This window comes from Cygnus atratus, chromosome Z (genome assembly GCF_013377495.2).
Source record: "Cygnus atratus isolate AKBS03 ecotype Queensland, Australia chromosome Z, CAtr_DNAZoo_HiC_assembly, whole genome shotgun sequence".
Lineage (NCBI taxonomy): Eukaryota > Metazoa > Chordata > Aves > Anseriformes > Anatidae > Cygnus > Cygnus atratus.
The window spans coordinates 11,871,846-11,895,089 of NC_066396.1; the positions used below are offsets into that span (position 1 = coordinate 11,871,846).

General features: G+C 40.0%; 1 protein-coding gene and 1 long non-coding RNA gene across 2 annotated transcripts; both read right to left on the reverse strand.

The window, feature by feature from the left end:
• Nucleotides 1-1,268: 1,268 nt before the first annotated feature.
• Nucleotides 1,269-20,177, reverse strand: AMACR (alpha-methylacyl-CoA racemase). The gene is made up of 5 exons (XM_035563883.2): nucleotides 19,711-20,177; nucleotides 17,262-17,405; nucleotides 14,533-14,693; nucleotides 11,195-11,381; nucleotides 1,269-2,297 (listed from the first exon to the last, which is right to left on the reverse strand). The coding sequence occupies exons 1-5, from the start codon at nucleotides 19,991-19,993 to the stop codon at nucleotides 1,888-1,890; spliced, it is 1,185 nt and encodes a 394-aa protein (XP_035419776.1). The 5' UTR covers nucleotides 19,994-20,177; the 3' UTR covers nucleotides 1,269-1,887.
• On the reverse strand, nucleotides 3,240-9,828 carry LOC118256708 (uncharacterized). Its single transcript, XR_004781300.1, has 3 exons — nucleotides 9,704-9,828; nucleotides 9,474-9,617; nucleotides 3,240-3,353 (listed from the first exon to the last, which is right to left on the reverse strand). It is a non-coding gene; the product is annotated as an uncharacterized LOC118256708 (long non-coding RNA).
• Nucleotides 20,178-23,244: the final 3,067 nt, after the last annotated feature.

The window sequence follows — 23,244 nt, forward strand, 5'->3', positions numbered from 1 at the left end:
TGTGAAACACACCTACAATGGGAGCATACATCACATGGGCAAGGCGCAGGATCAGCCCTACACAAAGCTGTTCCTCTTGTTGCTGCAAGATAGCGGTGACACCGGGAATATAGAGCCCCCATCTTCCCATTCGGCAAACAACCCATGCACCGGAGTGCTGAATTTCTGTAGAAGGGGGAAAAATACAAATAAAAATCTACAATCACATATCCAGAAAAGGACTTCAAGGCACTTGATGAAGATAAGTGAACCTACCTATTGTTCTAGTATTAGTGACAGGCACAGAAGTCTGTCAAACAGAAACTGCTGAATATTTTTTTGCATCTGCTCTGTGCCGCCCTTGATAAACTGATTATTTTCTTGGTTTCTAAAAAACAAAGGGGTATCAGCATCACTTAGTTTTTGTTTTGTTTTGAAATAGTCTCACCTGACACATATACTTTTGGCAAGAAAACAGAAGGCTTTAGAAGAAATCTATAGTGACACACCAAACCCCATTCCTTTTAGGTCAGCCACATGACCGAGGCAGCTGAGCCAACCTACGCTGAACTTAGCAGTAGTTTTTATATAGACCTCAGCAAATATTAGGTCAAAACCTTGGCGTGCTGTAAAGTAAGTTTGACAACGTTGACTCTACTCCAATACAAGCAGATGCATTTGGGACTAAGCAAACTGTCAGATCTTAGTGTGGAGCCAGGAGTTCGACTCGATAATCTTGGTGGGTCTCCTCCAATTCAGGATATTCTCTGATAGTGCAAAAGTGCATAATACTCAGTAATTCATCAGTGATTATCTGCTGAAAACTTAAAATACTTTTGTTTAATTGTTTATCTAACTTGTCAATACCTACTAAATAATTCCTCCTTCCATGCAGGTGTTTGTGTAGTAGAATGTAAAAGGATTTTTGGTAGTAGTAATGTTGACATTTTGGCATGACATCTCTAAAATAAGCTTTGGAAGTCTTTGCAAGCAATGAGCTAATCTTCAGCAATGTAAACACTGAAAATATCACTCCCCCACCCCCCTAAAACAAGCAAACCCTAACCTCCTATTATTCCTGACACATTGGACTAATGACTGTACTAAGACCATATAGCTAATTATTTTTAAAAATGTAATTACTTTTGTGTTGAAGGAGCAAAGACTGTTTCAAATGACTAATTTGAAGGAAATGACAACCACCATAGAACAACCATTGTTTAAAACCCATGCAGCTAAGTTGCCTACCATTTTTCCAAAAAGAAAGGAAAGGATTAATACTTGGCAGATATTTTGTAATAACAAATTTATTTCTGAAATGACTTTTCAGGCAAACTGAAATGTCAAATCTAATATAATCAGGCAATTGCATAAAGAAAATGTAGACAGGATTTTAAATACAATTACTTTATCATTGTAACTCTACAGCAATACACAAGGAAACAACGTTATTTGTATAATTGTTTTGGCATGGTAAGGCAAATGAATCAAAACAGAAAAATAAAAATCCCCCCTAATCTATGAGTAAACAATCGTACGTTTAGGAAGTATACAACTATATTTTATGAAAAGTACTGCCTTCAGGTAATTACAACATACACTACAAAGCAATGGATCAACTATGAGTCAAAAGAACCAACCATTTCACAGGATATGGTATTTTAAAAACATTTTGAGGATTTAAATCTGCTTGCTAAGGCAAATAGTGCAGAACTTGAGAACACAATTTCATTATCATCCTAGACTGCAAACCATCCCAGCACACAAATATATAACTCCCATTAAATCTAAAATTTCCATCATTTAAAAGCAGTAGCACACAAACATTTATTTGTCATGTAATTAAATTTAATACATAAAAATCTTACTACATCACGCTGAAGTTTGTCTGATTTGCATAGTCAGAGATTATAAATTAGCTTTTGGTTTGTTGAATTCTATTACTTTGTCAGAATAAAGTTGAGCAATCTCGTTCTTAGTAAATCCATATTCCAGAAGTATCTCTTCTGTGTGCTCGCCTATAAAAGGATCTCTTTTAAGCGATGGAACAGCAGGGGTCCTTGAAAGCAGAGGAGCAGGTCTAGGACTTATCTCTTCCCGATCATTTTTGATAAAAGAACTTCTTTGTTTGTTATGCTGATGTGAGGCAGCATCATCAAAGGACAAAACAGGGGTCACACAGGCATCAGTTCCATCAAATATGCTGCACCATTCAGTTTGTGTCTTCTCTGCAAATATGGATGCAAACTTTTTCTTCATTTCAGGCCAGTCAGAGAAACTCAACTGATCGGGAAGTTTGTCTGAATCGAGCCCAAGACCTGAAAGAAGAAAATCAAAGCTAACCATGTTTCTCTGGAAGCTTTTGTTCTGCAGGCAGTCCAACACAGCAGAGCACAGTAACCAAAAAAACGTCATTGGGATATCTACGACTGGGGGAGCAGCGATCAGAAAAATAAAATGTTATATTATTTGCATTAGACTAAATTGTATCAGCTACAGCCTCTTAACTACATCGAGGTGCTGGAGCGTGTCCAAAGAAGGGCAACGAAGCTGGTGAAGGGCACAGAGAACAAGTCTTACTAGGAGAAGCTGAGGGAGCTGGGGTTGTATAGCCTGTAGAAAAGAAGGTTCAGGGGAGACCTTATTGTACTTCACAATTACCTTAAAGGAGGTTGTAGTGAGGTGGGGATCAGGCTCTTCTTCCAAGCACCAAGTAATAAGATGAGGGGAAATGGCCTCAAGCTGCACCAGGGGAGGTTTAGGTTAGATATTAGGTGCAGTTTCTTCACTGAAAGTGTTGTGCAGCATTGGAATAGGCTGCCCAGGGATGTGGCTGAGTCACCATCCCTCAAGGTCTTCAAGAAATGTCTAGATGTAGCATGGTTTAGTGGTGGACTTGTCAGTACTAGGTTAAAGGTTGGATCTTAGAGGTATTTTCCAGCCTGAATGACTCTACGGTTCTGTGAACTAAGTTCACATAAACGCTCATTTCTGTAATTTATAACATCAAAGGAGCAGCAGCTGCCTCGAGATCACATTTTGTCCTGAGAACACTTTCTATAACAGAAGCTATGTCACAGAAGCTGTCTGGAGTCCAACACGACCAGGTATTTCCATGCTAGAGATGAGAAGACAGTGTGGATGGATAAGCTTGGGCTTGATGTGAACGAGGCCACTTGGCAGCAGGTGCCTGCAGGCTAACTGATCTGCTTCTCAGACTCCCTCAGTCCAAACAGACTCCAGCAACATCTGCTGCTCTCACCTCCTTGGCACGTTCCCCACATTCAAACTCTCCTGCTGCTGCTCTTTTGGACGAGTGAAACCCACAGCACTCACGCTCACGCTTAAGAGCCCAGCTTCCCAGAAGGTCGCTCCTATGGAACACCAGGTATTCAATACACACACCTCTTCTGAGACACAACAGCAGAAGATTGACATGCAGGCTTTGTACTGAGAATTTTCTGAACTAGGGTACCCCTAGCTCCATTTCCCAACTAAGCACCACTTTTCCTCTTAGTGTGGAGTTCACATCTCTCCTGTGCAGCCAGTTTCCTATCTCAGTTTCTGTTCTCATGGATTCTGCTCTCTGCACTCTATATTCCAAGGAGACAGAAGAATTGTTACAATTTCTTCTAGGGCTTACCGCAAAAAGGAATTAAGAAACAAGAGGCAACACAATTAAACCACATTTTCAAGTTGGAGATAGCATAAACATAATTTACAATATCAAACAGAATTCAGAAGTGGTATATTGAGGGCTGCCCAAATAATCACACCTTTAAATTTACTACATTGAATGAAGCAGATAAAATCCAGAAGAATCAGGGGTAGGAGAGAAGTTAATCTCAGAAATTAAGAAAGGTTTGAGAACAATTATTATCATAATGCTTTACAAATAAACAAAAAGGAGGCTTCTTAGAAAACAGCTTTGCGTAAAAGGCAGAGAAAATGTGGAGCTCTGCAAACATTTAATGTCAAGACTTCTTATACATTTTGATATGGCTGCTATCAGATTGATGATCTGACTTGCAGTTGTTAACAGGCTTGGCTACTAGATGCCTGTTTACATGTAGAATGTACACAGAACTCCTCTCATCTTCAGCTGTACATAGAAAGTTAAAAAAAAAAAACTTTTTATATTTTCCACTATTTCTACAGCTTCCTTATCAGTGAAAGACATTGAAATATAGATAAGCAAAACACAGAATGGAGAAGAAGACCATCTCCATTCTTTTGCTCTTTAGTATCTTTCTTCTTCCTCATCATCTCTACTATGTGCACTTGTTGGGTCTCAGTCTCTTCCAAATTATATAGTTATCATAATACGAAAGGAGTTTCACTGTTGCTCACAAATTCTTAAATAGTAACTTTGAAAAAAAAAAAAAAACCACATGCTTTGAAATCTAACTTTGGTATTGCAAAGTATGATGCAAAGATTGCTAATCTCCAGATTCAGAAATACTGCCTTGCAATAGTTCAAATTTAGAAGCAAATCAACACAGCCAAAGGCAGAATAAGAATTCTCACAGCTTATTAGAGATTCCCAAGGATATCTGGTTAAGTATCACTACAAAGTAAACATTTGTCCTAAGCAAGTTACCAAGTTACATGCACCTTAAATCACTAAACTTAGAATCTACTATTTATAACCATTCATATCATCCTCAAAAAGAGATCGACTAAAGATTACTCATAATGGTTAAGTATCCATAACTAAATTGAACCTAATGATGCTTACAAAATCTTCAAAGTGTAATACTGAAGATGAACGGTGCTGGACAGTTTACCTAAGAATAGGACATGAGGGAAATTTACCTTTCACGACAGTTAAAGCTAAGTAACAACATTCTATTTGAGACTCCGTCTCATCAATGCATGAAATCTTGTCAATTGGAAACACCGTCTGATAAACACTGATGTGCTTATTAATTATGTTTGGGTTCCACTAGTCAGCTCAATATGAATAGAGCTCTACTATTATCCCATTACACAATTATATTTGAAGACCATGCCAGATGGAAAGTTGGCTGAATCTAGCCATACATGCTCTAGTAAAATAGAACAATATGTAGAACCTGGAATTTAGTATTACATGCTCATTTTCCACTGACCACTGAAGAGCTCAGCTTTAAATAGTATGAACTGACAGCATTTAAGCACTAAAGCTTCTCATTTTCCAGCTTGTGCTAACCATTTGTGGTGCAGATGAACAGAATCACAGCAGGAGTGACTGAGTCAACAAGGAAACAATTACACAGCACAGAATTGTTTGGGATACCACAGAATGACATATTTCACCCAATATAATCAAAAACAAAATATCCTTTACAAAGAATATCTGGTAGAGCAATCAAAACTTGTTTCCAAGTCTCTCTTGCTCCGATTTCCATCCAGCAATTTTTGTTTAGAAAAGCCTAATAACCTACTCTAGTACAGCCTTTTTGAAAGAAAATGTAAGTCTCCTTGTAATGCTATAGCTATAAGTCTCCCTTAAATCATAAAATCACAGAATGGTTTGGATTTGAAGGAACCTTAAAGAAGAAACCTTAAAGACCACCTAATTCCAAACCCCTGCCATGGGCAGGGACACCTCCCACCAGCCCAGGCTGCCCAAAGCCTCGTCCAGCCTGGCCTTGAGCGCTGCCAGGGATGGGGCATCCACAGCTTCTCTGGGGTGCCTGTGCCAGGGCCTCACCACCCCTTGAGCAAAGAATTTCTTCATTGTATCTAATCTAAATCTACCTTTCTTTAGTTTAAAGCCATTACTCCCTGTCCTATCACCCCACCCCCTGACACAGAGTCCCTCCCCAGCTTTCCTGCACCCCCCTTCAGGCACTGGCAGGCCGCTGTAAGGTCTCCCCGGAGCCTTCTCTCCTCCAGGCTGAGCACCCCCAGCCCCCTCAGCCTGTCCTCACAGCAGAGGTGCTCCAGCCCTCTGAGCATCCTCGTGGCCTCCTCTGGACTTGCTCCAGTTACTCAATGTCCTTATGCTGAATGCCCCAGAGCTGAGCTGAAGGCAGTACTCTTAAGAGAGTGCCATAGCTTTATTCAGAGATATATCTACAAATTATTTATTAAAGCAACACTTTGAGAACTCTATTTCTGCAGAACTTCTTGAAAGAACTGTAGTAAAATTAGGCACCTATTTTCTCTGCTTAAAGTTTCTGAAATACTATTTTTAGAAAGTGACAGTTTATATAGACTACCAGACTAGCACCAGAGTGTCACTAAAAGCATCCACAGCTGTTCTCCAGGTTTGCATAGGTAACGATAATTGCCAGTGTTTTGGTGCAGCAAGAAACTGGCCCTGCTAAGTTCCTGTACAAAATTTAAGGCTTGTCATGATAAACAAATTCAAGTAGAACTTAACATTATGTGTGACAAGAGCGTTTAAAACAACAAGGAAACTGTCTGTCCACCTTGCATGTCTTAATAACAATGTTGTATCAAATTCAGTACATTAATAGATTTTTAATACAGTACACCATACTTCACAATCACTAAACGGAGAGCCCCATGGAAATCCTTCATAATGATGTAAACTATATTTTTCAAGTGCTTTCTACATTTTTCCATCCTTTTAAATAGAATACATAAAATGTAGTGAAAGGATTATCAAATAAATGTTCAGAACTTCAGAGACTGTTTCTGCTTTTCACATAACTGTAAATTTATACTAAGTTCATCTGATACGGTAGAGTTCATGCCACATGATAATGCAGACGCAACCCTCGTTTCTTACTTCATATATGAAATTTACTGTGTTCTGCATGCCTCCCTTAGACTGGCTACAGCAATACTAAGCACGTACTGCTGAAAATTAAGAGAAACTTGCAGAAGCAATTTACAGGTCTGCTGGAAGACATTCTTTCTCTTTTTATCAAAATATTGAGACTTAACATTAGTAGCACATGTTCCCTACATATGATTTCTTGTAAGATGCAAAGGTATTTTCATTATTCATTGGCTGACTTCAGTAGTAATAAAATTAATATAAGCAAAAGGATTACAGCATGTTTGTGAACAGGAAACAGTCTGTAATGTAATCAGAACACAACTCCTGATACTGCAGCTATTACAGCTATTATTTACTGTATCTATTTTATATAGCTTCTGTTTCTCATATAACCAATTTTCTTTAACTTCATAAACCTGTGGTAAGAAGAAATTTAATTTTCCCTGCTGAGCACGATCCAAAAAGCCAACAGTTTTCTCAAACTAAAATACTGTATTTTCCTAAACTTAGTAAGTTTCCCTCTGCAAACCGGTAAGAAAAAACTTTCCTCACTATTTCATTAACTGCACTCAGATCCACTGAGCTCCTAACTTTGCAGGAAAACAATGACGTAAACTAAAAGCAAAAGGAAGATAGTTTCACTTCTGCTCAATGAAATTCTGTGGGCAGTGACGACTGGTTCAGAAATCATGTTCCCTTCTCACTTCTGCACTCTTTAAATCTCCGACCATTACTTCTGCAACATCCAAATCCTTGTGTTCTCATTATGTAGGAGTGGGAAAAGTAACCTATTCTCTAAGTATGGACAGAGAGACAGAGTGGCTTTTGAATTTATTTTATCTGGAACAGCACCAAATTGTTTACTAGCAGAAATGACCAGAATTGGGGGGGGGGTGGAATGTGAAATAAAATTATGGAAACTGGAACTGGAACATACCATTTAAATGTACTTCAAAGCGTGGAGTTAATGCGTTAAACAGATGACTCAAGTCAAAGCTCCTTGGGTTTGTGAAATAGCAACACAGTAGTCACAAGCAGCTTTCTCTTCCCTATAACATTCACAGGCTTAAATTCTGAACTGAATTTCTGCAATAGATATCCCGGAAAGGAAAAAAAAATCCCTAAGCCATAAGAAGAACCAGCTGTTCTAACTTAATACACTATTGCTTCAGAAAGGCTGCAAGAAGAGCTACTGAAGGGGATAATTATTCTCTATATGGAAGTCTGAACAATTCACACAAAGACCACTTATTTTAAACACATTGTTGTGCAAACATCTGAAGTTCAGTCTGATATTTTAAACAACACACTTTTACAGAATAAACAAAGTAAACTAGTGAATGGAAATAAGCAAAAGTTGTAATTAAAGGCAAAAAGCAGCACTTCCACGAAGACTGCAGTCTGTATGTTGAATTTTTGACAGAAGCACACTGAAACACAGGTGCATCTGTGATTACATGTCATCTATCTACTTACATATAAGTACATAGGTTCTTTATTGGTGGAATAACTGTTTTTGAAATTTCAGCTGTTAAAAAACAAGCCATTTATGTACATTTTAAGCAGATGGAATACTTTTAGGCATGAAAATAAAGTTCTTGAATGTGGATGCCCCAATATAGGCAGATGAATTTATAGTTGCTGCTCAAAGTTTCTGAAAAACCACATAGAGAAAAACAGAATTTCAGCATTTTCCTCAGGAAATAGTTATCTAGATAAGACAGAAACTGGTCAGTGGTCATGTTATATTGCCTTAACACTGGATTAATTCATTACAGGGATCTTCTTATATAACATGGCTGGCTGGCTGACAAGTCCTCACCCTGTGGCAACAATCAACACAGGATGCCAGTGTCCAGCAAAGGCTTTGTGAGGCATAGTGACAAACCAACATCTGACTTCATTGCAGAATTTGTTTTAAGAACAAGTATAGATTCTTTTCCACTCCTGCAACTTAAAAGTAAGTACTATTCAACTAAATCTCCAGAGAATAATAAAATACTGCAGCCACGAATGCTGCAGGCCAGTATTTGATCACTTCAAGCCAAACATATGGGTGTTTGAGTAATCAGCTTTATTCTTTTCTTTTTTCCTTTGTATTTAATACAGGCATTCTCCCTAAGGACATGTACTGGAATTCCAATTCCCTAACTTTCATAACAAGGGTTTAAATTTTACTTTGGTACAGTTTTATATTTATTTTTGTTCCCCAACTATTTCTTGCAATCAATATATATATATTATATATATATTTATATATATATATATATATATATATATATTATATATATCCAAAAATCCCAAGGGATTGGATGAGAATAACATTTCCAAGAACTGCTAAGCGTGGAATAAGCAACTGTACTTTCTCTTTCAAGAGAAAGTAGCTTAGAACTGGAGCTCAAAAACAGACAGATTACTTTCAGGGCAATGAGACGAGGAATACCACCATCTTCAGCCAGGAAGACGGCATTTCCAAACTTGGCTTCTGATCTGGGTGCCGTCCGTAATGCTGGTTATGTCACTGAGGCGCTCTGTGAGCCTGCCTTATGAATTTCATATATCAACACATAACAATTCTGATCCTCTCTGCAAATGAACAGCCCTTTTTAGCCACACAGAGGAACAGCCATTTACAGCCACTGATGTTCAAGAACTTTCTTTGGGAGCACCACAGGTTGCAAAAGAACAATGCCAAAGTCCACAAAATCTCTTAGGGGTTCTGCCCAGCAAAGGCACACCCCATCTCACAACCTCATACCTTCATTTCATCCTGTCTTAACCATGCTCCTGAATTTCAGAAACTCCTGGAAGTGCAGGTCCTGGCATTGGCTATGTTCTTGTTAGCACAATGTAGCTGATTGGGGCTTAGCTGACAGTAACTGCCCGTGAGAAGGTATCCACCCTACAATTCAAGAAACAACCAGTGGGGAGAAACTGAGCAACAATAAGGAGCTGCTCCACCGCCACCCTCACTTGGCAAAGATTTACCATATTTAAGCAATTCATACACAGAAGCAGTATACATAACGCTGTCTGGGAACATCCACTTCAGGTATATTCTGCGTTGGTACTCCTACTCATTAAGCACAACTCAAATTAGATTGAGAACTTTAGATATATTTCACACTCAGAACACTGGAAACAGAAAATATATCTCAAATTATTTTGTGAATTTTCAAAATTTTTATAAATTCTGTATGGAAAGTATAATAATCTGCCAAAGGAGCACAACAGAAGAAATCTGTTTGTAAATGAAACAACCAATAGGAAGCTAAAAGCACATCTGATCAAAAACACAAAGTACACAAAAAATTCAAAGGTAAAGAGGCACCGCGGTGTATTTCTGTTTTGACTACATGCATTAATGATTTTGCATAGAACATCCCAAGTTGCAAGGGACCCACAAGGACCATTAAGTCCATCTCCTGGCTCCACGCAGGACAACCCAGGCCCTATGTCTGAGGGTGCTTGAAACACTTGAACTCCAGCATCTGGGTGCTGTGACCACTGCCCTGGGGAGCCTGTCCCAGTGCCCAACCACCCTCTGGGAGCAGAACCTTTCCCTAACACCCAGCCTGACCCTCCCCTGTCCCAGCTCCATGCCGTTCCCTTGGGTCCTGTCGCTGCCCCCAGAGAGCAGAGCTCAGCGCCTGCCCCTCCGCTCCCCTCGTGAGGGAGCTGCAGGCCGCCATGAGGCCTCCCCTCAGCCTGCTCTGCTCTGGGCTGAACAAACCAAGGGACCTCAGCTTTCCCCCGTACATCTTCCCCTCTTGATCCTTCACCATTTTTGTAGCCCTCCTTTGGACACTCTCTAATGGTTTTATATTCTTCTTACATATAAGAAGTACCATGACCCATTCTAATTTTTCAAACAGATAAATAATATTTTAAAGTCATATTTTAAAAGTCTATAAAATATAAAAATCATATCCATAGCTGGACAGAAAAAAAACCACTCAATTCTGTGATGGAAATTAATTTATAAAGCTTTGTTATTATAAAAAGTTTTTATTTATTAGGAAATACTATGAACTATCCCAATGAGCATTCATTTCTAAAATAATTTCAAGTTTCTTTAAAAAAATTATAGCAGAAATAAATGAATTGCTTGCAATTTTATTTGCAATAACAAAGAATTACATCTTCTTTTTAAGGCATATTCACTTGCCTCTGAATAAAGTGGTATCGAAAAATAGTTGATTAGTTCTTAAGCCTCACCACAGACTACCACTGCTGCAATTTCAGGAGAAAATTTTTAATTTAAGTGTAGTGTCTGGGGATAAGGTCAAGAAAGGGATGAAAAACAAAGAAAATTGCTAGAAGAAAATCAGTTGAACTTCTACCATATTGCCCAATTGTTTTTGAGAAGTGTTTGGCTTTTACAAAGAAATCAACATAACTGCTGTCATGAATCAAAGTATTAAAGCACTCATTCAATCATGCTTTGCTGATGTGAAACAACTACTCCAAGTTACTTACCCTTTATTAACTGCTCATAGAATTGGGGCTCAATAGCACCAACAGCCATGAATTTTCCATCAGAGGTCCTGTAGGTTTCATAAAACGGTGCACCACTGTCTAGTAAGTTCTCACCTCGAGGTCTGTTCCAGAATCCTAAATTTTGCGATTTCCACAGAAAAGAACTTATGTATGCTATTCCTTCTACCTGAAAGATACACAAAACAAAAACAAGAAAACAACAGCTTCAGTAAATTCACTGGCAGGTTACTTAATTCTACATAAAACAAGACAATAAAAACCTACTATAAGGTTTCTCCTTTGTCAGGATTTATGACAAAATTTCTGGTAAGCAGTTTAATTTCTTATATTTCAGAAGTACTACTTATATTGCATATGTATTATCTCATGTATTATCTTATATTGTCTAGAGTTAAAGAATAAGAAGGAGCATAAATGTAATAACGCAGCTTCAGATGCATCACACACTTTCAACACATTTTCCTAGTTTATAGAACCATAGAGTGGTTTGGGTTGGAAGGAACCTTAAACCCCACCCAGTTCCAATGCCTCGCCATGGGCAGTGACACCTCCCACCAGCCCAGGGTGCCCACAGCCCCATCCAGCCTGGTCTGGAGCACTGCCAGGGATGGGGCAGCAACAGCTTTTCCAGGCAGCCTGTGCCAGGGCTTCACTGCCCTCTGAGTAAACAATTTGTTCCTTATATCTAATCTGAATCTCCCCTCTTTTAATGTAAAGCCATTCCACCTTGTCCTATCACTCCAGCCCCTGACAGAGTCCCTCCCTAGCTTTCCTGCCCTTTAGGCACTAGAAGGCCGCTGTAAGGTCTCCCTGGAGCCTTCTCTTCTACAGACTGAACAACCCCAGCTCCCTCAGTATGTCTTAGTAGGAGAGGTACTCCAGCCCTCTGATCATCTTTGTGGCCTCCTCTGAAGTCATCCTAATTTTAACAGTCCATGTATGAAAATAAAAAGCTACTGATTTTTCATGTGGAAATATCTATTCATTTCTACCTTTCCAAGTAAGAATTTAAAATATGTGAATCTTTGAAGTACTATGGCTTCTTCATTTAAAATGTATTGCTTGGCCTCTTTCCCAAGTTCCTGCCACAAATGCTGGAACAATTTTGCCCTACGTTTCTATGAGAAAACACTATGTACCTTCCTCTGCATGTTTGCAAAATAATTGCAAAAGTGCCTGCTTTATTAATGATCTTATCTTTCACTGCTCCTAGTAACAAAAAATTACAACAAAAAATTGCAAGTAGGGATAATAACAAATGGGAATAATATTAGAATAAGCTCTAAATACAAATCAGATTTTGGTGCCAAAATTTGACAGAACTACTGACAATCTACCATGCTACTACCCTGTAGACACTTAAAATAGCACCTTTACTTTGGACTGGTATATGCACTCAGCTGGGCAAATGGCAGCTAAGTTCTGCCTGAGGGCTGCTGCAGTTCAAAGACAAAAGGCACCAAACATCCTCCCCAAATCCCTGAAGGCATGTCTCCAAATGACACCACACACACGATGTGGTCACTTTCTTTTAAAACATGAAAAGAGTGACACTGGGAGGTTCCGCTTTGGCTGAACTGCACAGTGACTACAGTAATAGGTGTTTCACTTATTGACTCCCTAAAAGCATAAGCAGCCTCTGAAGTAGGGACAAGAATCCAGAGGCACCGTCCCGCTGGGTGACCTCTGTCAGCTCCGTGAGTCTTCTGGCACTTCTGTAGAGTGAAACAGCTCAAACAAAGCTGAGAATAAATGCACACCAACCTAATCTATCCTTGTGATTGAAGAAAATTTTTAGGATGTGGGAGTTTTGGTTTTGAATACCTCCAGGCTGAGAAAAACCTGGAACCGCAGCCTTCTGTCAGCCAGCGGACAGCTCTCACCATGAGACCATTATGCAAGCGATCATCATCTTCCTGTGGCTGTCTTTTCATAAAGAGCGAGTCATTCTTGGTCAAATGCCTACCATCAGCAGAAGACTGCGTCTAAATTCTGAGTGAACCTCAAGTGCTGCCCCGTCTCACATCCTTCTGTTCCAGAAGAGTGTGAGAGTGCAGATGCATCGTTGTGCCTACTGTATTGTATCACAGCATCCATCCCTTGTCCTATGCAGTGTGTGGGAACTACCAGGAACTGTATATTCCACAATTAATAATGAAACAAGAAAAAACTGAAGGAGAGAAGGTTTGCAGGCTTTAAAAACAAACAAACAACTAAAAAACCACACACAAAACCAAAGATGTCCTAATGAGATCTCTGGAATGTGGGATATTAGCAGACTTAGTGATTCTTCTTGCAGAAAATTCTTTTAATGACTAAGAGTACCAATAGTGAAGATAAACTAATACTCCAAACAGTTGGACTAGACGATCTTTGAAGGTCCTGTCCAACTGAACTATTCTGTTCTACTCTAAAGTAACAGAAGCATCTTTATAAGTATTTGAAGACTCATCATTTCTTTTTGTAAAGACACAAACCCTCTCAACCTTCCTTTCTAGGTCATGTTTTCAGACCTGCAATCATTTTTGTTGTGTTCCTTGGACCCCCACGAACTGGTGATTTTTTTGGGGGAAGGATGATAGCCAGTGCCAGAAACTGTACTTTCCTGAGGCCTTAGAATGCCGATTAGATGACAAGAATTACTTAAGAAACCTTGCTGGGTCTATTTCCTGTTTACACACCCTAATACAGTGTGTATGTTTCACAACAGCATTATATTGTTGACTCATGTTCAGCTTGTGACTATTACAAACCGCCAGGATCATACTTCAGCCAATTGTTCTCACGCTATATTTGTGCAGCGAATTGTTTCTGCCTAAGAAAATTACAGAGTAGCAGCATTGATGAATTTCAGCCAGGTTTTTCAGGTTATTTTCTAATCTGTAAAGGTCATTTTCAATTCTAATCCTGTCACCCAACGTGCTTGTAGTTCTTCCCACATCCACATTATCTGTGAATTTACTAAACACAATCCCTTACCCCTCTTTCATCTTACTGTAGAAAACACAGAAAAAAATAATAAAATAAAATAAAATAAAATAAAAGACAGGGAACAGCACAGGGGGAGAGCTGCAGTATGTCACCCATGTCATAAGGATGCCATGGCAACAGTGACCTGTGAAAACTACTTTCAGATAAAGCAATAGCCATTTTATGCAATGACTTACTTTCACATTCCAACCTCTCAATTTTAAACCTTACCAATAGCTCCAACCTCCTTCCTTTTACAGACTCAGAGTTGGAAAAAAAAAAAAAAAAAAAAAACCAACAACAAACAAATCCAATCATCCCCGCCACTTTCCCAAGAGAAAACTTACCATGCTTGCATCAATGATCTGTCCTTTGCCAGATTTGGTACGTTCATAAAGGGCTATGAGAATGCCCATTGCACAGAGCACACCTCCACCAGCAAAATCAGCCAGAAGGTTGACTGGTGCATAAGGATTTTCAGATTTTCTACCTAACTTTGACAGCACACCTGGTAGCAGAGGAAACAAAGCAAACGTAAGTATAAAGTTAATTGTAGAAATGTAGAAACCAATGTTCATGGTCAAATTCTTGTTCTTTTCAATCTATGTGAGTAAATAAAAGCTAAAGTAAACTTCTACCAACAGTTTTGTGATTCCACTCCAGCTCTGTCTTACCAAATAGTTACTCCTTCATTCACAAAATTATTAGTAGAGTACCTCAAATCATATTAGTGAAGATTCATTTAATTAAATAAATTAATAAAATAGATATCATCTCATAGATAATCCGTTGATCATTTGGCTCTATAAGGACAAAATTTCATACAAAAACTTGAATGCAACAATTCTATATTAATACTTTGTACACACATAGAACCTACCACAAAAGAATTCAGTAGGCAATATGAATGTGCTTCAAGCAACTTCAGCAAATTTTTCTTCTTTGAATCTTCTAAAGTAAAAACTCAGATTTACAGTCTTCTGTGCACATAACCCACGAATTAACAATCATAACAAAAGATTTCACGCTGACAACTGCACTTCCGTCCTTTCCTCACACTGTAGTTTTGAAAAACAGGTTGTATATCAGAGGTATGGATGAATATAACATACAAAGGTTACCTCTGACTGCATGCAACATAGACACGGGGAAACTATGCCAGAAATTATGCTGAAATGAAAGAGGATAGAGCAAAGGCAGTTTTGCCTCTGAATCTGTTGGCATTTCTCTTCCATCCTGAAGAGCTTTTTTACTGTCACTTCCCTCATAGGTCCCTTCGGGCAAATAAGAAACTCTGCATATGGTCATGTCTCTTCTAAGCCTATAGCCTAATGTCTGAGATTCACAACATACATGGTCAAAATTTCCCAAGAACTGCATGATGGTGAAGCACTGTTTAGTTAGCTAACAGTCCAATGTACTTCCTAAGTGCAAACAACACTCACAAACGAGTTCACAGTATAAAGAATTTTGCAGAGCATATAGTACAAGCATAAAGCCCTGTCACTGACTAAAATCTCTCTTTTAACAGTCTGAAGGTTGTCACAGGCACCACTGAGTTAACATAGTAACTTGTATCTGGAGTTTCTAATGCAAGCCAGTTTTATTTGAAAAAAGCCAATGAAGAAATTATGATGTTAGATCTCATTTTTCAGGACTGATACATCCCAAATACCTTGTCCTATTTCCTTAAAATTTCATACAGAATGACTTAAGTTTTAGTGATGTAATATAGCACCAACCAAAATACTACTGATTACGTTAGCTCCAGAGACAGAAACAGTACTTTTTGTAAACAGGAAGCACTACAATTTAAGACAGCAATAGACAATAATGTTTGACTCTCTACCTATGTTAATAACCAATTATCATAATACTTTGAAATCACCTCAGTATAAAATCACAACTGTTCCAAGCTGGGTCTTCTTCACTCTTTTTGATTTCCTGACATTCTTACACAATGAGAGAAGACCGAATCTATCCCAGACAAAACTTCATTCCACAACACTGTGGATCCCCACAGTAGGTGATTCCACATCACATTTGCAGCACCTCTGCTTTGGCCCTTTTCTGGGGCTAAAAGAAATGTACCATGCAGTGGGAAGCTGAGAAGTTTTGGCCCACTTTCTCTCCTCCCTTGTGGGCAGAGACAGGAGCAGTGTGAACAGCAGTAAACAAGATCATGCATGACAGCACTGATGACACACTGACTGCTACCGCCAGAGTTGGGTAATTTTGTTATTGTTTGTTATTGCATACCTGTAGAATCATGATACTTAAAATCAGCATTCTGTCAACAGTAATTTAAGGAAACATAATGCTGCAGTCAAAACCACACTTCATTTTAAACTTCCTTTCCCTTCAGTTGGTATCTTTAGAGATATTTACAGCAGAAAAGAAAAGAACATGAGAATGCTCCAATGGCTTAGGTTGTCTAGTTTTTATTTACTTTAAAGCAGCTGCTCACAAACACACACAAAATAATCTACAGCCCTTTAGGGACCGTGAAAAGATTTTCTAGGACAGAAGCCCAGTACAAAGACAAAAATGCATAAAAACTTCAGTCCTTTCCTTAAAGAGAAAACAACTTATTCAGATAAAATAGCACACAAAGGAAGGAAAATACTGTACAGCCTGAGGTGTCATGCTGATCCAGCCTAACAGCTCACTGCTGCTGCCAAAAGGAACAGTCCAGTCCAGCCCGCATTTCATCCTTTCTTGTACCAACTTTTTGTTTGTCAGATCTCCTAATGAACTGCTTCCCCTCAATAACCTGGCAGAAAAACATCCTCTTTTTTCCTACTTAGTTGTTGACTTGTTAGGGAGCCGAGACAGCTCACACAGGGGTTAAGCAAGCACCAGATTTGACTGGAGAGAAACAAGCAGGGAGAAGCACAATAAAGGAGAAGGAAACCTTCCTTTCACGGACAGGGACGCTTCAGATCTGCTCAGCTGTTTCATCAGACTAAACCTGAGGTAATCAGAGCTATCTGCAAAGAATCTTTCAATAAATTCTTGAGTCTTGACATAAGGGAAAAAAAAAAAAACTTATTCAACAGAAAATTTTACAGCCTACCTGATAAAGCCACATAATTGATGTCATGTCCTGCAGACTTGGCGTATTTTCCTGTCTGACCAAATCCAGTAAGTCTAGCATAGATGAGTCTGGGATTCTCATGCATAAGGACCTCTGGACCGAGACCAAGTTTTTCCATGACGCCTTAACAAGACAAAGCACAAAATCCTAATTTGCATTTATTTTTAATAAGACTCAAAATATAAATGGTTTGAATTATAAAACAGAAATGAATTGCAATTTCTGAAATAATACATTCTAATTCAGAATTTATATTAAAATATTAACAGTCAGAATGTTACAAATTACCAACAAACTGCATACATTTTGAATGCAAGCCAGTTAAGTCGAAATTAAAGTTTAGGGTCTTTTTTTCGGCTTCTTTTCTGTTTTTATTTCCCCAAAAGCCTGCCATTCAATTTGCTGTACTCTATGTATCACTGAATGAGTGAGAAAGCTACTGAAGGCAGGCATCATTTTAAAATAAATGAAAAAAACCAGCAGACTCTTACGTTTTCCACATTAAAATGACCTGAAATTGCTTCCACCTTTCACTGGAATATACTTTCCTCATCACATTAGCCTCTCAGTACACTGTGTGTTCCTGTATCTTTTAACTCACCGATGCAAACTGGCCATGCCACTATATATTCCAAAGCCTATTTGCAATGATTACATTAAAGAAAATGTATTTTTTTTCTAATGCAGACAATAAGGAACTTTTAGAAATCAATGAAATATAGGTTTGGTCAGCATGGATCTATAGTAATCAAGCCTAAAGTTTTGATCTTGCATTCCAAAGTAGTGGCTTTAAAAGAAGCAGGTTCAAGTTGCAAACAAATTATAGATTTTTATTGGTTCAGTGTTTGTTGGTCAGACTATCCTATGATCCGTAACGGGACTGCAGAGAGACGTGGTTTGGAGGAAAACAGATCTACTCTCCTGACAGAACTTCAGTGCCCATTCTGCCCCAGGACCTATTACTACAGACTGTTCATAAAATTACTACATCTTCAAATTCCTTAAGATCTCCTTCTGTTGTATTACTTACTGGGAAGTGGCAAATGATAATGTTAGGGAGAAAAGTGGTGACATTTGTAACACATTTCTACCAATTAGCACCTATTTTGAGAAGCCAAATCCATTAAATAACCAAGAGAAAATTGTAAAAATTAAATTAAAGGAAAAAACATTCTCCCTGTGGGCAAGAGCAAAGTTTTTAGGATTCATAGTTTAAAACATGAACTGGGGACAGAGCAGAAGCCCATCCACACGAAGCTTCAAGCAAACTTCAGGACTGGCTTGTATAAAACTCCAACAGCTTAGTACAACAGTCTGAGTGCTTTATTATTTTAAACTTTCAATTAAAAAGAGTTATTCACAGAACCAAATACATTCAGTTCATAAATTTGCTTATAGGATAACAAAGGCACAGCAAAAAAAATATAAATAGTTTCTGGTCACTGCCTCGTTAATGTGTGAGCAAAATCCCCAAAAGCACAAGTGAGAAGTGAGTGTCCCATAACCACTGGAGCCACAAAATCATTTGTTTAAAGGTCGATGGTACATGTGTGTTTAAAAAACCTCTGCTGCTGCTGCTGCCTGGGCCCTCATTGTCTCATTGGTTCCCACCAGCTCCATGTTGGATCACGGATTTGGCTAGTTTAGTCAGAGCCCTGTAAACCTTAATGCCTAGTTACATAATTATGTGCAATATTACATAAAAAAGCAAGTGTTTATAAAGCCAAAGAGTATGGAAATTTCGACTATATGCAAAAATTAAATAATACAAAAAATGTTAGAAAACAGGAGACTATTTACAATGAAAAACTGAAATTAATTTTTTACTTTCTCTGCATTACTTCAGAGGGACAAACCCCAAAATATACTCATAAAACCCTATTTTCTGAACGAAAAGCACCGTCACTGACAAATTCCTAAACCACACACAGGCACACCCCATGCATGAGCATCAGCTGAATGCCTGCGTAGGGCTTATGAGGCCAGAGAGCAGCTCCCTGCTGCTGTGTGCAGAGGAATCATAAGCCCTGCTGTCTGCTGTGTCTTCCCATGGCACTAACCCTACAAATGTGACTTGAATTACACCAACAGGCCTGAAAACCACTACAGGAGTGCTGTCCAGGCTCACGCATGCCTCCTGCTCTGTGACACACAGCGGTGTTGCCCACAACTATTTGTCAAACCAGCCTCAGCCAGGCTGACTTCACTTCGGTGCTGCTCACCACCCTTTCACAAATCCCGGCCGTTTTTCACCCAACCACGGGAAACCAACTCCCAGCAAGCCGCTCCCTCCCCGTGACACCCCAAAAGCCCACAAACTAACCCCAAACCCACCAGCCCTGTACCCTGCGGCCCTCTCAGTGCCCACCCGCACCCAGCACCTCGGTGCCCCCGGGGGGGGGGGCGCCCATCACCGGCCCCGCCTCACCGTGGCGGAAGGGCTCGATGAGGACGTCCGCCCCTCCGCACAGCCGCCGCAGAGCCGCTGCACCCGGCGGCCGCTTGAGGTCGAGCGCCAAGGAGCGCTTGCCGCGGCCCTGCACGTCGACCGACACGGCGGAGCGGGGCGCACGGTCAACCCGCACCACGCAGGCCCCGAAGTCGGCCAGGATCATGCCGCAGAGCGGAGCCGGAGCCAGCCCGGCCAGCTCCAGCACCCGCAGCCCGCTCAGCGCCATGGCGGGGATGGCGGCTGCCGAGCGCCGAGACATCGATCCTCGGCGCCGCTCCCAGCGGCCGCAACGGGTCGACGACTCGTGGGCGGCGCCCTGAGGCGCTCCGGCAGGGCAGGACGGTGTCCGGAGACCCCGTACTTCGTCCCCAACGTGTGGGGACGGCTCGTGTTCCTCTGCCCGTTGCCTCTGCCTCTTCTTAGCGGCAGGTTTCCCCGCCTCGCCTTCAGGTTTCCACGCCTGCAGTAGGATTTCAGTCAGGTTAAGGCGTGCGGGGGTGCTATCCCTTGCGGCTCAGAGTTGGGTGGATAGCAAGGAATGTGAAAATCAACACCCAGTTTACACACACACAAAAAAATCACTGGACGTGTTTTACAGGGCAGCTAGCTCCACACCAGTCGTTTGTCCCGGCCTTGTGAGGCTGCTACAGAGGGTCCCTGAGAGCTCAAACCCACACTCAAGGATATTAGTGGATGAGATGATAAAAACTCTTGTTTGTTTGTTTGTGTTTATTTTTGTTTTCTTCTCTCCCACCAGATTTGCTGTTCAACTGGCCTGTCTGTTCCTGCTACAGCAGCTGTAACCTCTGCTGGAGAAACAGTGCCCACAGCTAGTATAGCAACATCTCAGTTTATAATAGCTTGTCAGGACCAGATTATCTGGTTGAGACAGGGCTGTAAAGTGCCCTGTAAAATGCCATTTACATCGCACCTATGTGAAGCCATTAGCTCAGTGGTGCTGCAAAGGAAAGATCATGCATGTGAGGGCCATCAGCCCAGCCTTTGCACATCAGGAGCACAGAGGAACTTGAGCCAGGAATGTCTCCTGTTTCATCATAGAATCACAGAATCATAGAATCCCAGAATGGTTAGGATTGGAAGGAACCTTAAAGACCACCTAATTCCAACCCCCTGCCATGGGCAGGGACACCTCCCACCAGACCAGGTTGCCCAAAGCCCCATCCAGCCTGGCCTTGAGCCCTGCCAGGGATGGGGCATCCACAGCTTCTCTGGGCAGCCTGTGCCAGGGCCTCACCACCCTCTGAGTGAAGAACTTCTTCCTAATGTCTAATTTAAATCTACCATCCTTTAGTTTCCCCTTGTCGTTTCCCCTTGTCCTATCACTACACTACCCTACCTAGATTTCTTGTAGGCCTCTTTTAGGTACTGGAAGGAAGCTTTCTTGAAGTTTTCACTGTTTCCCCTGCACAAAGCACAGGTACTTTTGTTTAGTTAAATTATACCGGATTTAGTAAAGCCTGTATTCATGTACAGTTGCTCTTTAAATTCTGCCTGCCTGAAAAACAGCCACATTTGACTAGAGGCAATGGTCATTTTATTTTTGTTTAGGCTGCTGACAGGAATGGACATCCATTCAGGAAAAGTGATGGAGCAAGCATCAGATTAACAGGGCTTTTCAAATTTATGTCCTGCTCCCAGTATCTCAGGTTATGGCAGCAAAGAGGCCCTTACAATCAATTTTGTCTTTGTTTCATTTATTTCTGTAAATTAGTTGGACTACAAAAATGTGTAAAGGCTGCAAATACAAATGCAGAATTTGTTTTAACTGCCATAGTTAGCAAACAGAATAGGTCTATTTCTAGAACACTCTTTATTTTTCAAGTAGACACCTGGTCCTATAATGCAGGCACTGATTGTATCCAATGTATGCTGCCATCCACAAGAAATGGTGGAGAGAAAAAAAAAATGCATTTTTATTCAAATGAAGCTAGCTTGTTTCCTTTATTATCCATTTCCCTTAGAGACACTGTTCCATACACAGGTTTGTTTCCACAGTTACCATGATATTACTGGGACATTGCGTTTCTCTAAGTGATTTTCAGTTTCAGTTGTCTCCTCTCAGCTTAGGGTCTTGGAGTTTGTGTTGAATAGGAACAGACAATTTCACCTTTTTTCATTTCACCTGATATTGTTTAGGTTATCACATCCAAACAACACTATAAGCACAACCTGTGTAACCTCTGGATTTGGCTATGGTTTAATTGAGCAATCCATTTATTCTGGCTGTACACCTGCATTTTTGCTACCAGCAATCATTCCAATGGATACTCTGTGGCAGAAACATTCAAGTCAGGACCTTATTAAATTACCTTAGTTTCAGGGAAGCAAGGGCACCACTTCATGAGCATTAATTTCACTTTGAAAAATTGGCTTTTAACAAATTAAGAAAGACATGGGTGTGGGAGAGAAAGAGAGATCCTAATTCACCAAGGGATGAGGCTGATGATCTGAATCCAACAAACTCTCCCAAAGCACTAAGTTGCCCAGCAGAAACTATGTGCTGAATACAAAGAGCTATCTCTTGACATAGGCTTGCGGTAAGAACAGTGCAATGCTGATATATGCAATACCATTTAATATGTTTCATTAATATGCAGCAGCAAATGGGTGGCTGTATAAATTCAGTGCTGCAGAGGTGTGGGAAGAGAGGTTGTTACGAGGTTAAAACCCCAGTCTGGGTGGCAGGGCCGTCAGTTCTGTTTCAGATCTTGCCAGGCTGCTTTTGTGGGCTTGATTAAATTACTTCAGTGAGTCACTATCCATGTCATCCTTTGAAAAGTGTACATGTCCTATACTGAAGCTAGTGTATTCCGCAGTCAGTGTTGAAAAAATGAAATAATGTATCATATGTTATATCAATTTTTCTGACACAGGTATAGGCCCTTCTGTGATGCAAGCTGACTGCAATGCATGCCAGGTTTTTACATTTCATATCAGAGTTGTTGTTTACAATTATTCTAATTTTTCAGTCCATTGGAAAAACACTAAGGTAGGAATGTGAATTACAGCTCTACACAAAACCTTGATTCTCGTGGTTCTTTCCTTTTGCAAGTATATTATGCACAATTTCATCCATTCTAATGCATGGTTTTAAGAGGTACTACTAATAGTTCCATTTGTACTGGTTTCATTAAATGAAAAAGCAAGAAGTGCAAAAGAATTGCTCACATCTGTTGCAATATTTCAAACCTTACTTGATAATTATCATTGCCTAAAAATGCAGGTAGTAGGTCACAACACAGAGTGACACTTCCCTTGTAAATTCAAACATATCTGCATTAATCTGAAGTTGAGAACTTTAAAGATTCACATGAAGTTTGTGGTGGTATTTTTGTGTCCCAGATTTATCAAAGCTTTCAAGCACAGGTGCTTTATCCCCAAACCTGTGTTTATGCTTTGCCTGAATGGCAGCTGTTCTCCATTCATAATACTTCTCAATATTTGCAAAGTAAATTTTCTCCACACTTCTGACCTCATATTACGTGTTGT